Here is a 15,192-nt window from a genome sequence, read left to right on the forward strand (position 1 = left end):
GGGGGTGGCAGTGGGGGAGGCTTTACCAAAGGAGAGAAGTTGAGGGTTTCGTTATTTAGTATTGCTTTGTCTAATAATATGGCAATACCTCTTATGCTTTGCTCATAAATATAAAAAGGTGAAAATATTGACTGGACCTCAACTTGCCAAGATATAGATGAAAATATTATCTGAACCTCTATTAGCCAAGATAGAAGGTCATCATGGATAAAGATTGAACTCTGGCTAATCTCCAAGAAGTAGGAACAAAGTTATGATCTGCATAATTCATGTATTTGCAAGTTGTTTTCTCTGCAATGGACACTAACTATAGTATTTTGTCACTACTGGGACTGTAGACATCTAAATACATTCAGTTTGCAAATGGGATCTTTGGCTATAGTATTCTTTTCATCATAAATCAAAACTATATAGCATGTTACATGCATTGCATATATATCAATTTCCAGATTTCCATTTTCCTTTGAACTCTTGGCATTAAACTCAAATCATAGTATTCCCCAAGTTGCGGATACTATGGTTTTCAGACTCCCTATAAAGAATTTGTCTATTTGGGTCTGATGGGGGAGAATAAGCCAATGTATTTGATTGCTGGAGCAAACTATTATAAGGGAAACAATGGATTTGGCAAGTTTGGGATCATATCATTTATAGAGATTGTTATTATATTGTTCAACCTTTCATCTGCAAGTCAACCACCCATGATGAAAGATTATTTTGAAAGCCTTCAAGAGAATAACCTACAATTCTTCATTACTTATTCTAGATTAACATCTGAGCACTTGAAGCCCATTTGTTTCAGAACTGTACTCAAAGACAAACAAACCTTTCCTGTAAAAAGTTTCTCTGGAGCAGGAAACTCACCCTTCTGTTTTTTCTAGACTTTTTAGTTGTACATATTACTCTGGCAAGCAGTGCTAAAGAATACTAGAGGAAAACCTCATGATTCCCACAAGTATGTGAGCTTTTGTATATGATCTCATGATCTCTACCTGACCAGGTCCTTAAAAAACACTCTTGAATGTCTCTTTAGTTGAAAAGCTCTCCTAGAATGTGCACATATCCTGTCAACACTTCCTAGTTCATGCCCTTTCGCCCTTTCATCCATCCATAATCTTAATTATCACAGGAAGCACAACATTTAATGTGTATCTTAACTTTATTGAATAAGTAGACATTATATAAAGATTGCAAATCATTCTTGGTTCTGCTTGGAGACAGGTGTTTATTCCAAGGTGGAAAGAGCACAAATCTACAGTTTACTACTACTGAAATACTTTGTCAAAGTGGCTTGGTATGGACACAATCTCCCTCAATACCCAGTCAATGCAGTCTTTGCTTTCACCTTTCCCTTCAGCTGAGGGATTCACAATATCTAAAATAAGCTTGTAAAGAACCCTTCTGTATCAGAGGTAGTTATATACCTGCATTATAAATCATAGAAGACATTTGGTTAAAGACTCCATAAAAGAGGCAGAAGAGATACACAGAGTTGAGATTAATGATTTTTTTTTCAAGGTAATTGGTCTTAGTGGCAAAAGTATCAACCAAAATTCAGAATAACCTTTCTGTCCATTTAACAACAAAGCATGCAGTAGCCTATGCAATTAACAGTTTTAGAGAAAACCTGAAATTTGGCTTGAGCACCAAGGTTGCATTTTAAAGAGTATAAAGTACATTTATGTGCAATGACTAGTGTAGTGGCTGAATGGTTCTCCTAATAATGTGTTCATATTCTAATCCCCAGAATCTGTGGAATTACCTTATATGGAAAAAGGGTCTTTGAAGTTTTGAAGAGGCAATTAAATTAGCATCTCAAGATGAGGAGGTTATCATAGATAATCAGGGTGGGCCATAAATGCCATCACACAAACCCTTCAAGAGAGAGGCAGAGGTAGATTAGATACACAGAAGACAGAAGATGATATGAAGACAGAGCAAAGAGAGATATGAAGTCAGAAGCCCCAAGGGAAATGATCTGGGAAATTCTAACCCTATTCAGATAGTAAAAGATGCTAAAATTAGGAGATTTGTTGTTAGGAAAGTGTGCCCTGGGGATAAAGACAAGGATGTAGCTTGACAACCTTTGGCTAGTGCTGAAGAGATTCAGCATTAAACTCATGGATGGATTCACTAAACCACCTCAGCAGAAACCAAGAGCAGAGATGGGATTGTCCCAGAAAGATCTGTGAGGACCCTCTTCTCTAAAGATGTAAATCAACATGACACATATGGGATCCTTCCTAAGGTTTTTGAGAATGTTTTATCACTAGAAACACTTTTAGCTTGGCCTTCAGGACAGAGACAGGACAAAATGAGAGAAGGCTGTCAGACTAACTACCAAAATTCTATGGGTAGAAAACAGGCTAATAAAACTACTCAGCTGCAAACATGTGCTACCCTTCAAGATAAAGGATCACCCAAAGGGCAGAGCTGTGGATGCAAAGGCAGGGGCCCAAGCATGAGAATAAAGGCAGAAGTGTAAGCCATGAGCAAAGAGACCAAGGCCCAATCCTCAGCCCAAGAGGAAAGACCTGCAAACCTAGTGGAGTCCTGAGACACAGAGGACTTTTGCCAGGAACTGAAGCCTAAGGAGAGTTTGTTTGGCTGTTTTTTAAAAGTGATTGGGACAGCCAACTCCTTTCTATTTCTACTTCATCCCTTTCGGAATAGGAATATCTCATTATCTCATTTTTAGTCCACTGTTTTTATTTTGGAAGAAACAACTTTTTTTTTCTCATTTCACTGATTCACAAGTGGACAGGGATATTATCCCAGGATGAACCATAGCCAGAGTTTCTTCGCTTATACTTGATTTAGATGATCTAGATGATGAGAACAGCAACTTTGGAACTGATGATACTTAGATGAGATTTCAGATTTAGAATTGATGCTATAATAGGTTCAGAGTGAGGAATATTGGGATGGGAAGAATGCATTTTTACACATGGGACATAAATTTTGGAGGGCCACAGAGTAGACTGTAGTGACTGTAGGAGGTTTCTAAAAAGGTATGTCCACATGCCAATTCCCAGAACCTGTATATTATCTTATCTGGAAAAAAGGATCCTACAGATGTAATTACATGAAGGATCTGTGGATGAAGAAGTTATCCTAGATTAATCCGGGTGGTCCCTAAATGTTGCCACAAGCATCCTTAGAAAGAAGGCAGAAGGAGATTAGGTATGCAGATCAGAAAGGGATATGAAAAGAAGCAGAAAAAGGCAAGGAAGGAGTCACCTCTATAGCCTCTGGAGGGAGCATGACCTGGCTGACATATAGAATTCAAGCTTTTGTGCTGTTAAGCCACCAGATTTATGGTTATTAATTTCAGCAGTCAGAGGAAACTAATACAACTTGTTACTGTTTTAAGGGTTTGGTACTTTCTCTCTGTAGCATTCTGAAGGCAATCTATATAAACAGTACTTCCCATGTGTGGCAGTAATAAAATATGCTAGTATAATTTGATTTTATACTGAAAATGTCACTATGTACTCTTTAGGCAATAATTTTCAATCTAAAAGAAAACTTCAAGTGGATAGAGCAGGACTATTATAAGTTGGATAAGCAAATCCTTTAAACATAATTATTGGGCCCTGGAAGGTTTCTGATGCTTGTGAAAAGCATGTGGGATTGTTCTGAATACAAATATATAATTTATCAATAATAGTACTCCATTCATTCTTCTTCACAAACTAGAAAATAAGGCAAGTTCACATTTGGAAAAGGTGATAGGCATCAGTATTTCAACCTTGACCAGCTTGATAAAATAGCATAGTAAATGCTCCCAAGTTTCAGTCATTTTAAAACCATTTTTCTACAGCCTGAAAAGCTATCAAAAGATTTGAAGATGTCATATCCCAAAGATTTGAAAAATGACTTTGTAAAGTCAAAAGTGCACACAGTAGTTATTTACATAAATTAGTAGAAACTAAACTTTTGTGGTAGTTGTTAAAAAATAGTTTGTAAAATTAAAATGTCCTTAAACATATGTGTGTGTGTGTGTGTGTGTGCTTAGATAGGAAAAAAATGGAAAATCTCATATATTGCTAATTTTGATTTCTCTACTGTAGCAGCTTCAGAGCATTTTGAAGTATAACACTCTAGGAGGAAAAGGCAACAGTTTAAATTATTACATATCTATATAAAGGAAACTGTGAACTATTGGTTACTTGTTTATGTTATCTCAGATAGTGACTTGCCAAGGCAGTCATTTGTTCTTTTCTCTGAATGTCTACAATGTTCTTTGGAGAAGGAGAAATAGGATTTTCTACATAAGAAATATACATATAAGAACTCTGTTACAGTAATCACAATCATCTGCATGAATTAATTGTAAAACTACATTCTACAGAAGTTATACCAATTATTTCAATGCATATTTTAAAATAATAGACATATTAAGTAAAACTTTCACTCTTTTATCTATTTAAGAAAAATGTAGCACTTGTTTTTCTTCTGACAGTTTTTTTGGCAGCATCATTTAAATTTGTTAATATACGGTATGTAAGTATGATGAAAAAGTTCACTTGTTACTGGTATGTGGAATCATTGCAGAAAGGATATAAATATATACACACATATATACATACATACATAGACTTTCTTGTTCTTCTTCAAACCACCAAAGAGGAATTGTCAAGGAGAGGAGAAAGGGAGATAAAACAATTGACCTTTCAGTTTTCTGTTGCCTCCTGCAGAAAGAAATCTCCTTCCTCTCAAGTCTTCTAGAACTCTATTCCCTGCCTTCAAGGAAGTCAAGGGAAAAAGAAGCAATAGAGAGAAGAAATAAACCACGGAATAGGAATCAATATTTTCATTTAAAATCTAAATAAAGGTATTAAAATGTTCAGGTTCATTCCTAGCATAAACATTAAAATGTGAGGTTTTTCTCAAAAATAGCCATATAAAGTATTAGTATAAAGTAGATATCTATGCATAATTAGAAAATGCCTCTTTAAATAAAGTTTAAGTCATTTTTCCTAACTGATTTTGTTAAACTTTGGTTTATTTTTAGCAATGATAAGTACTTGCAATATCATGCTGAAACGCTAGACTAATGATAAGTTTAATTTCAGTCAAAGCAGATGAATCCATCAGCTCTCACTTGAGATAAGATTCTAAATAACTTGGCTGGGGTGGAGCAGTACTTTCTTTGAATTCCCCAAATGGCTTCTTGTACAGTGTGTGCAATATTAGCACCTCTCTAAATCATTAACATGCACATTTTTCTTAGCCTTTTCCTTTTATATACATAATAAGGAATGAAAGCAAACATTGAATAATTCTTTCTGTCCATTCCTTTTCTTCTCTTCCTCCTTCTTTTTTTTTTAGGGGGGGTGGGAGTAACCTAGAAATTTCAGATTTAAAATTGACAGCCTGAATGTTTTTGAAAGTCTTAGAACTCTTCAATTTCTTATACCTTCAACTTCAGTCAGGTTGCACACCATGACAAATAATCTATGTCTTTACACAAGAGTGGAATAATCATTTTGTAATCCTGACAGCTATGTTTAGTTTAGTATAATTGTGGGAGGAGTCTTGCAATGGTTTTACACACATTACTTCATCCAGCTTAGATTGACCTTTACAGAAATGCACTTATTTCCACTCCAACCCTTGAGTGCATGTTTTGTTCTTCTCAAAATGTATGATTTTGTTTACTTCAATATTTTCATATTCTTTGGCATCAGGAATCACTTAGATGAGACAGCTCCATTGTGGCGAGAGCGTGACCTTTCCAAAGGTACTCGTCTGTTATCTGTAAGACAAAGAGAAAAAGAACCAAAACCACAGTGAGCTTTAGATGTTGGCTATTACAGGATGTCAGGTCGAAGAGGTTTTCAAACAGTCCTGAAAATTCACTGCAAATGAATATGTAAATAAGCAACAAGGAGCCAAGATCTGAGAAGTTCGCACAGCAGCTGCCTGGCTGAGTTTAAGAGTTCTGCAATCAGCAATAAATGACTTTTCTTGGTAAGCAAAGTCAGAGTGATAAAAGAAATGGAAGAATTCTCTCAAGCACAGTTCCCTTGGAAATAGCAGGCAACAACAAAATTCCTTGGTAAAGATGTTAAATTGAAAGGATCTATGTACAGTGCCTTTTGTTGGAAAGCACTTCATTCCCCATGAGTTTTCAATTTGTAGGCTACCTCTAGAGGACACCAGTGTGAGCAGAGCAGAAAAGTTTTTATTTTTTACAATGATTGCAATATGTAGCAATCAAAGCAGCTACCGAGTTTGCCTGATTGTATGATGTAAACAAATTCAATACATTATATAGTTATTATGGGAATGAATAATGAATGGGACCTATTAGGTCCCATTCCCTCCACAATTCACAGGAAGAATAATCACTGTAGAGATAACTGTTGGCACAAAGCTTGGAAAGCAAACTTTTAAAGCACTGAAAGTTGCAGAAAATAGTTTTTGCTTTTATAGGAAAAAGGTTTACAACTCTGCATTGTGACGATCACTACTATGTTATTATCACCTCTATTTTATGCTCAGCTTGAATGCAATTGATGTGGGTGAAAATCCCTTTCTGACAAAAGCATAATATACTTAGATTCTCTATTTAGAATGAACTAGGTCCCTAGAAATAATGACAACCACCAGCACTTACATAAATGTTAACACTTTACACTCGTTAATTTGCTAATTCACACAACATCCCCGGGAGGTAAGCCCATTTCATTCCATCCCATTATCTCTGCTTTAGTGAGGAAGGTTACACAGCAAATCAATGGTATGATGGGGGAATATAATGCAAAGTTAATGCCTAAATGTCAGGTCTGCTTTGTTCATAGGTAGATGTTGGGGCTTCCCAAGCTGCTACTCACTTCCTCCCTAATATGATGATGTCCAAGGACACATCCTGCCTCTCACATGGGGAGGATGGACTGAGAAGTTCTGAGGTTTTGCCATGGTGCCTTTCTTGTCTGTGCAGTATCTCTTGACTGATTCCTGGTAGTCTGTGGTCAATATACAGAGCAAAGCTAACTGGCCTTCGTGACCTTGGCCTCATTAACACCAGCTTGTGAGTACACTGAGCCAACCAGCCATACGCTTAAAGCCTACCCAGAGCTGCAAAATGCTATGTCACTGGAAGTTGAGAAAGCAAGAGGCATTTGTTATACTTAAAGATATATCTGAGTGATGGATTATTTGGGTATCCTTTTGAAGATACCATTAAGAATCCATTATTTAGTATGTGATATAGATCACAATTCAGCTTAAATTTGAAGGTAACATTCCTGGTTAAAGGGCTTATTATGTAGATGTCACTGGTTTGTGTATAGATTGGTTTGGGACTTCCTAGAAAACATGTACAAATTAGATTATATTATAATGGTTCCGAGGTCATTGCTAGCATGTAAGTACTTGATGTTAAAGCTGTCAGATGTGAGAGTGATGGCAGAATTCCCACAGGATTGTGGTAGCTGAAAAAGGGCTTGTGCCCTCGGGATACTACATGCTAAAGTCAACAGGGATCCATGCTTCACTCCAGGAATGCTACTCCAAGTACCACTTCCAAAAACCCAGCCTCACAGCATGCATTAAATGACAGTATGTGAGGATTCACATCAATTTGCAACTTATTGGTAGCATTTGATGTAAGGAAATAAAGTTTTGAGTCAAAGCAAACTGAGGAAAGGGCATTGAAGCTTTTGGAAGGCAAAGTGAACACTGCTTCAGGACCCAAATCCAGCTTTTGGCACACACAAAAGAGAATTATTCTAGATTTTCTCCCTGCCTCCTTTTTACCCCATCCCCCATTTTGGAGTCTAATAGGTCCCCGAGTTAATGAGATAATTATGTGAAGAAGCGATTCTGTAAAGGTCACCACTTATTCGAAATGTCAACCTACAATCTTTTTTATGAAAAAAATGGCTTAGAAACAACAGCAGCTACTGCTGATCTGGATCTTTTGATTTATTTCCAGTTCTCTGTATTTATATGAAAACAAATTTATCTATAAAATATATATTTCACAGTATAGACTTGCATGGGTCAAGCCACAAGTGGAAGTTAGAAGATATCATAAAAACATATATATGCATATATATACACACATGCCATATTTTTCCATCTATTCGTCTTCACACTCTAATGTCTAGCAATCCAGTGATGACAACTTTTCATGCTTGAAGTCATGTTTTCTTTGAATTAGAAATTTTTAAAAAATCACTGAATGAACTGTTTGAAATACAACTTTTATATTTATGGTATTAAACACTAATGCTTCCATAAGTTGGCATTGCATTTATAAGAACAAGTGTTAAGATATTGTTGCTGTCTGAGGTGACAGAGTAATTTTGGTAATTGTGAGAGTGACTGCATTTCTTGCTTGAAGATAGGTGGAGGAAGTAGGTGCCTGTGTGATATAATTTGAAAGTTTCACAAAACCCAGTCTGAGGCAAATTTACTTTTCTAACTAGTTTTATTCTCCCAACATTTACTGATACTATGTAGTTTAGAGGACAAAAATAAAGGTCTGTCATACAAAAAAGTAAGTAGTTTTAAACACGTCTTCTTGGGTGTGTGTGTGTGTGTGTGTGTGTGTGTGTGCATGAGTGGGTTTGAACTTTGGGCCTTGGGATTGCAAAATAGGCACTCTATCACTTGAGCCATACTTCCAGTCCAAAATACATATATTTACTTGAGATAATATGGATGGTTTTGTTAATGAGTAGTAGTATCCCTTTCTAATTTTCCTGTTATATTTTTTGAAACGAAAGGGAGAAAGATGAAAGATGTGGGGTGGGATTTGTCTATGTGTATATAGTTAGTAAGGACATTGTACAATTATATGTATGAAAACATTTCTTTGGAGGAAGGGCAACATGATTTGTCATATTCTTTCTATACTTCTTTTTCCTTAATTCATGGACTAGTATATCACAGTGAATAAGAAAGTCTATAGGGTCTAATACATCCTCCTGGTCTAAGAATTCATTAGACCAACCAATAGAACTTCTGTATGAATTGTAAATACGAGGATTAATGCAGCAAGAAGCCTGAGATGTCAATCTCAAAATATACCTTTCAAATCCATCACAGTTTGGTAAGCAACCCCAGTAGACTGTCATCAAAGACTTACTTTTGAAATATGCCTCACATGAAGCCAAACGAAGTCTGATACTATGGAGACTGACTTGGTCAAAGAATGAAGTTTAAGAGAAGGATATAGTTACATGAAAATGTGGACATTATGTAGCAAAGGTGGCTAACACAAAAACAGTATTCAAATTTTCACCAAAAGGGATAAAAAGTACAAAACTACAACACCCAGGTTTAACATGGTTCTGCACCTTTGAGTGTCAGGCTAACCTGCTCAAACTGATGCCAAGGCTTTCTCTACTGTCATAAGAGCAAAAAGCTTCATGCCTTTTCAAAGCATAAATTCATTTGGCATTTGTTTCAAAACATTCCTGAGCTTTGCAGTGAATGGATTAGAGTCATTGTATTGCTCTAGAATTCATTCATGCAATCATTTATTCAGCAACTATGTACAAAGCACATCACCCATGAATACCTGATGTCCTTAAGTTTAGATCCATACCTAAATCTCTATCATTAATTTCCTTCTTACTGAAAATGCTGTCAAGAGAAATAATAGGACTAAGCACAGTCTAGATACAACCTGACCACAACATGGCATGAGACAGACTAGAAGACTCAAGTAATCTGAGAGTATGCAATTAATCCTCTAATAAGAGAGTGCATGCCAAGGTACAAGGCTGTATCTTGCATACTGCATGAGAAGTCAAGTTGAGATTGAAAAAACTGTGAAAAAAGACCATGTCAATTATTCATTTCCCTAAAGGTTAGGTGTCCCTCTGTTGTGGTCTAAAGAACTGTTTCCTTCCTGGTGCTTCATGCACATGTACACATATCAGTGTTGATTTAATATAATACACTAGTCCCTCAGAACAGGATACATTAAACCAAGTATACATCTGATATATATATATATATATATATATATATAGGATTGTTTTTCAAAATATCCCATGTTATTGCAAATTAGTTGTCTAGAAAATGAAGTAAAAGAAACTGCGATTTAGGTTAAGCTTTCTTTACTCCAAAGATCTTCAAAAGTAATGGCATGACAGATTTCCCATCTATGGGTAGGCACTGTTTCTAGCAAAGAGAGCGAATGGATGTCTGGGTCTATATAATTTATGCTAAGGAAACCATGAAAATTTTATGTTGCTTTCAGAAATGTCCACTGAGTAGCTATTTGCATCTCAAACAGTGATAAAAGAATTTATTTCAGGCTGTTTTACTGAAATCATTTCATATGAACTTACATTTTCCCCTTGTCTCCAAAACTATTTGATTTATGTATTTTACTGTGATTTTAGGAATCTTGAATTGGACACAGTTTCTCACTAGAAATGACTGGAAGGTGGCAGCCAAATTAGGCTTGGGCCTCATCTTGTGGTAGAAGACGGCCAATTTCCCTATTAGTTGACCAGACTCTTTCTCTTCACTATTACAAGAATAGTATATTAAAAAAGTAAAAGAAAGCGTCAGGTGCTCTAAGTATATAACTATGTATGCAATTTGGTGTTCCATTTTTTCATTTAATATTTTATTATAGAAATTTTCTATGTCGTTAAACTTCTGGAACATGATATTGAAAACATGATTTTAATGGCCACATACTCTTCGTTTTATGTTACATAAATACACCACAATTCAGTTAACCATTTCTCTACTATAGAGAACATTTAATCTGATCCTAATATTTTGCTATTATAAATAGCATAGAAATTAACATCTTATCTTCACATCTATACATATGCAATGTGTAAAGGTAGCATTGCTAAGGTATGGAAAAATTAAGTCCAAACTGTATTCTAGAACAGTTATATCAATTTAAATCCGACTGACAGTACATGAGTTTGTCTGTTTCATCTCATTGTTAGGATTAATCTTTTTTAAATGTTCTAATATAAAAAGTTGAAGATGACATATCATTCATTCTGTATGCATTTCTTCAACTATTAGTAAGGCAGAACTTTTCATATATTACTGTCCATTTATTATTCCTTTATATGCTGATCATTTCCTTTGCCTGCCTACCTACTGTGGTGTTTGATTTTTGCTTTTGTTTTTATTTGGAATTCTACATATTAAAGATAGAAATTGATGAGGGGGGAAGGAGGAGGGGGAGAGGTAAGAGGTGGCCCAAACAATGTATACACATATGAATAAATGTATACACATATGAATAAATGTATAAACAATAAAAAAAGATAGAAAATGAAATATAAATTAGAAATATTTTTCTTTGTTGACTGCCTATTTTTGTGTTGTGGGCTACTAGGAATTTATGGTTTCATTTTTACCATTTTTATGTAACTAAATATATCCATTTATTATATTGTGACCTGTTTCTTTGTTTTTAAGTTTAGAAAGTCTTTCTCTAGACAGTCATTTGAGAAACATTCTCTTTTTGTGCTTTAAGGTTTGACTTTTTAAATACAATCTGCAATTTATGTAGTTTTACGATATCAGATAAGTTTCTTTGTTTCTTTTATTTTCTATCAAAGAACCTGGGCTGTCCCAGCACAATTTGTAAAATAATCATGAATTACTATACTTATTTATGATATCTCCTTTATTATAAATTAAAATATCTATATTAGGGTTTCTGTTCCAATTGGTATTTTTGAGCCAACACCTTCTAACTTCATTATTTGAGCCTCATAACATGATTGTTTTTTGAGATGGGGTCTCACTGCATAGCTCAGGCTGTCCCAGAGCTTCCTATTTAGTCCAGGATCTAACCCATGATCCCCCTGCCTCTGCTTTCCAAATTCTGAGATTACAGGTATGAACTTCAGAATTTTTTTGGGCCACTCCCCAGACCTTTTAGCTTCACTTATTTTTCACAGAGGGTCTCATGCTTTTGTCCAGGGCTGGACTTGGATTATAAATCTTCTACATCAGCCTCCTTCGTAGCTGGGATTACAGGCATGCACCACCATGTTGGCTCCGTAATATGTTTTAATATCCAATGGAGCTAAACCTCCAAAATTTAAATTTTCATCCAAAGCATATACTTTGGTAGCGAATGTAGCTTAGTAGTAGAGATCCTGCCTAACATGCAGAAGGCCCTGGGTTAAATCCCCAGCACCACATACACACAAAAAATGTACTTTTCAGGCACATTTTGACACTATACATCAGGCTACAATCACAAAATAACTTAAAAATAACATGGCTTGAAAAATAAACCCAGTTCCTAGGCTGATCCTAGTAAAAATATGCAGATGTCCGTTTGTTAAGTGACTATAACTCAAGTGATGCTAAGTTCCTTAGTGAGTTTTTTTTTTTAATTTAGTGCTGAGAATGAACCCAGGGCCCCGCACATGCAAGCCAATCACTTTATCACCATCAGCCCCTCCAACAATGCTTTTAAGAGTTCTCTTCAGGTTCTTTGTTTTCTTGAAAACCTCTTTTCCAGTATTCTAATCTGTTTTGCTGACAGCTGACCACTTTTCTTTCTGAGATACAGCAGAGTCCAGCACTAACCAAACGAGCATTGCTGATTATGCCCAGACACTTTATGATACATTTACTCTCATTTGCCTTGTCAAAAATTTGAATAACTGGAATTAAATGTATAGTTTTGTTGGCTGCTGACTGAGTCTAGTGCTTCTAGTTTGTAAACCTTATTTCTTCATATGTTGTATAATATGTTACACAATGTGGGCATCTATTAGAAACCACAGGTATTAAGTTATATTGAACTGTTGTATTCCAATGGAATTATATACATGGGGTGCTGTGCAACAATGCATGTCTAAAAGACAATCTATTACCTCTGCTTAACAATTAAACAGTTCTAGCCCTACTCTAATCTCAATGACATTGTAATGTTTTTAAGACTTGAAATGGGCCAATGAAGGATATATAATCTATATCCTTCATCACATACAAATAAATCCATGCAAAGAAAACAGAAACCCAGATTACTGTGGTAGTTCAGGTTGGCAGAAGAGAGGAAAGTTATTTTAATGAGGATGGTAATGGAAAGCAATAATGTTAAAATGGTTCAGAGGCTACTGTGACTATAGACACACAACTCCCATTAAGTATAATTGGAGTTAAGCACATATAATGATAACAAAATAGACCCCTAAATGTCTTTCCGATTGGAAAATAAGCAAATGTGTTCCAGGAAATAGCATGCTTTTGTGTGGAAAATACAGTATTCTAATTGAGGTGCACAAATTATTTTCACATTGATATTGCTTATGGTAATGATGTTGGTATTTTTCCTATGCTTAGAGATGTAGATCTGCTAGAGGTAACACATGTACAAAGAATGCCTTTCCTTTTCTTAATGCTCAGCATTCGTATGTTATTAAAGGAAAAGTCTCAATAGTTGCAATGGATTTATTAATTCAGTAGCTTGTTATCAGCATGAAACTCTGCTGTGCTAGGGGAAAAACAAATTATATTTTACAAAACTGCAGTAGTGAGATTAAATCACTTTTCTATATTTCACTTTCTTCTTATCCTCCCTGCCAGGTAGCAGCTCTGCTCTCTATCTCTATTATGAACCTCATATTTTGCAAACTATCAAGTCTTGTAGTAATATAAAGGTACATTACCAAACAAACCCAATTATAGTAACTTTAGGAAGATTGAAATACGTGATAAAAGTAAAATCACATAGTATGATAATATTACTTCACGCCATTAAAAACTTAATCTGTATTAAGCTACAAGTGTAGAAACTGCACAATGCTTACTTTTATCTATCACTAACATGATATTTTTAAAACATGTACAACAACCTCTTGGGATTTAAATGACTAGCATTTACATAATTGATAACTTGAGTCTTTCAAAGGATTTTAGAAAATATGTTGGAAAAAAAACAAATCAGTGTATTGTTCAGTATTTCAATTGCTATAGAACTTGTTATTGATTATCTTTGGACTCGGTGTCAAAGTGAGTGAATAGATTTTTTAAAGTCCTTGGTTTTGTACATTAGCCATGCATTATGTTTGCTTTATTACTAGGCAAAATTTCTCTCTACGAGGCTGAAAGTCTAATGAGGACACCTCCATATCTGGAAAACGTGGTAAACGGTGACAAATAAAAATATATGATTAATGTTAGACAATAGTGGGAAAAGCTCCCAAGGAAATTATACAAGTGAAACTTGTGTTGAAGAGCATACCAGCAGAAACCACACAAGCTGTAAGAGAGCTGTTCAAAGGGTCTATCATAGAGCCATATACATAGCAGTTTCTTAAATACTGTCTGTTGATTAAGTAATCATCCAATCATTAGCAATGAATCAGGAACTGATCCTTGAATTCACCTTCAGCTATGCTGCTTACACGGAGGAAATTTTGCTATTTTGCTATTACTACAGGGAAAAACTTCTTTCTGTCTACCCATCTGCTTACAAATTGTTACTGTATAAAGTATCTTCAGGGTTCCATAACAGGCACCCTTATCATTATTAGGGTGGAAAGCATAAATGTAGCAAAAACTGTAACATGAAACTAAATTCTAAGTTTGGAGTAGAGAACAATTATATCCCTTAAGTGCAAAAGTTGAGGAATCAGGGAAAACTTTATCCCAATTAGGCCATAAAAGATAGGTGGGATTTTAACCAGAAAAAATAGAAAGATAGATCTTAATTTTTGATTAGTTAAAAAAAATGAGTTTTAGCTCCTTATATTGCTGGTCATTCAATTACCAAATTTTTACTATTGGTAGGGGAGAGGGGATCATGAAAAGCAATGAATGTATAAAAGGAGATATCTATACGACTTTAATTCTTTTTCCCTAAAAAAAAGAAAAAGAGAAGAAAATGTAATGAGAAGAAATGCACTGTCACATTCATAGTTATGAGGACTAAGATACAGTGGTATCTGTTCCATAAATGGGTGCTTTAATACTAATGCTATTTTTTAAAAAAAGCAATTTTGAAGCATTTACCTACAACACAGCAGTTCTACTTCAAAAATCAGCAGAAATGGGGCTTTCTGGAGTCATGCGGTGAGGTTCTGTTGTTAAAGCCTAGATAGCACTACCAACAGTGACAGTAGAAGAAGTGATGAAGGCTGAAATTACAGTGACCCAGGCCCAGAGTACTTGGCAGGGTGAGAGCCTGAGTAGCCATTTGGGTTGGTGCAGAATAAACTGTATGTT

General features: G+C 35.3%; 1 protein-coding gene across 4 annotated transcripts in view; it reads right to left on the reverse strand.

The window, feature by feature from the left end:
* Positions 1 to 1,140: 1,140 nt before the first annotated feature.
* Diaph2 (diaphanous related formin 2) overlaps positions 1,141 to 15,192 on the reverse strand; it is an 879,521-nt gene continuing 865,469 nt past the window's right edge. For all 4 annotated transcript variants that reach the window (XM_074062667.1, XM_074062668.1, XM_074062666.1 and 1 more), the window contains one exon: positions 1,141 to 5,761. In XM_074062667.1, coding sequence (XP_073918768.1) covers positions 5,697 to 5,761 — 65 coding nt within the window. In that variant the 3' untranslated portion in view covers positions 1,141 to 5,696. The remainder of the gene's footprint in view (positions 5,762 to 15,192) is intronic.

This window comes from Castor canadensis, chromosome X (assembly GCF_047511655.1).
Source record: "Castor canadensis chromosome X, mCasCan1.hap1v2, whole genome shotgun sequence".
In the NCBI taxonomy this organism is placed as follows: Eukaryota; Metazoa; Chordata; class Mammalia; order Rodentia; family Castoridae; genus Castor; species Castor canadensis.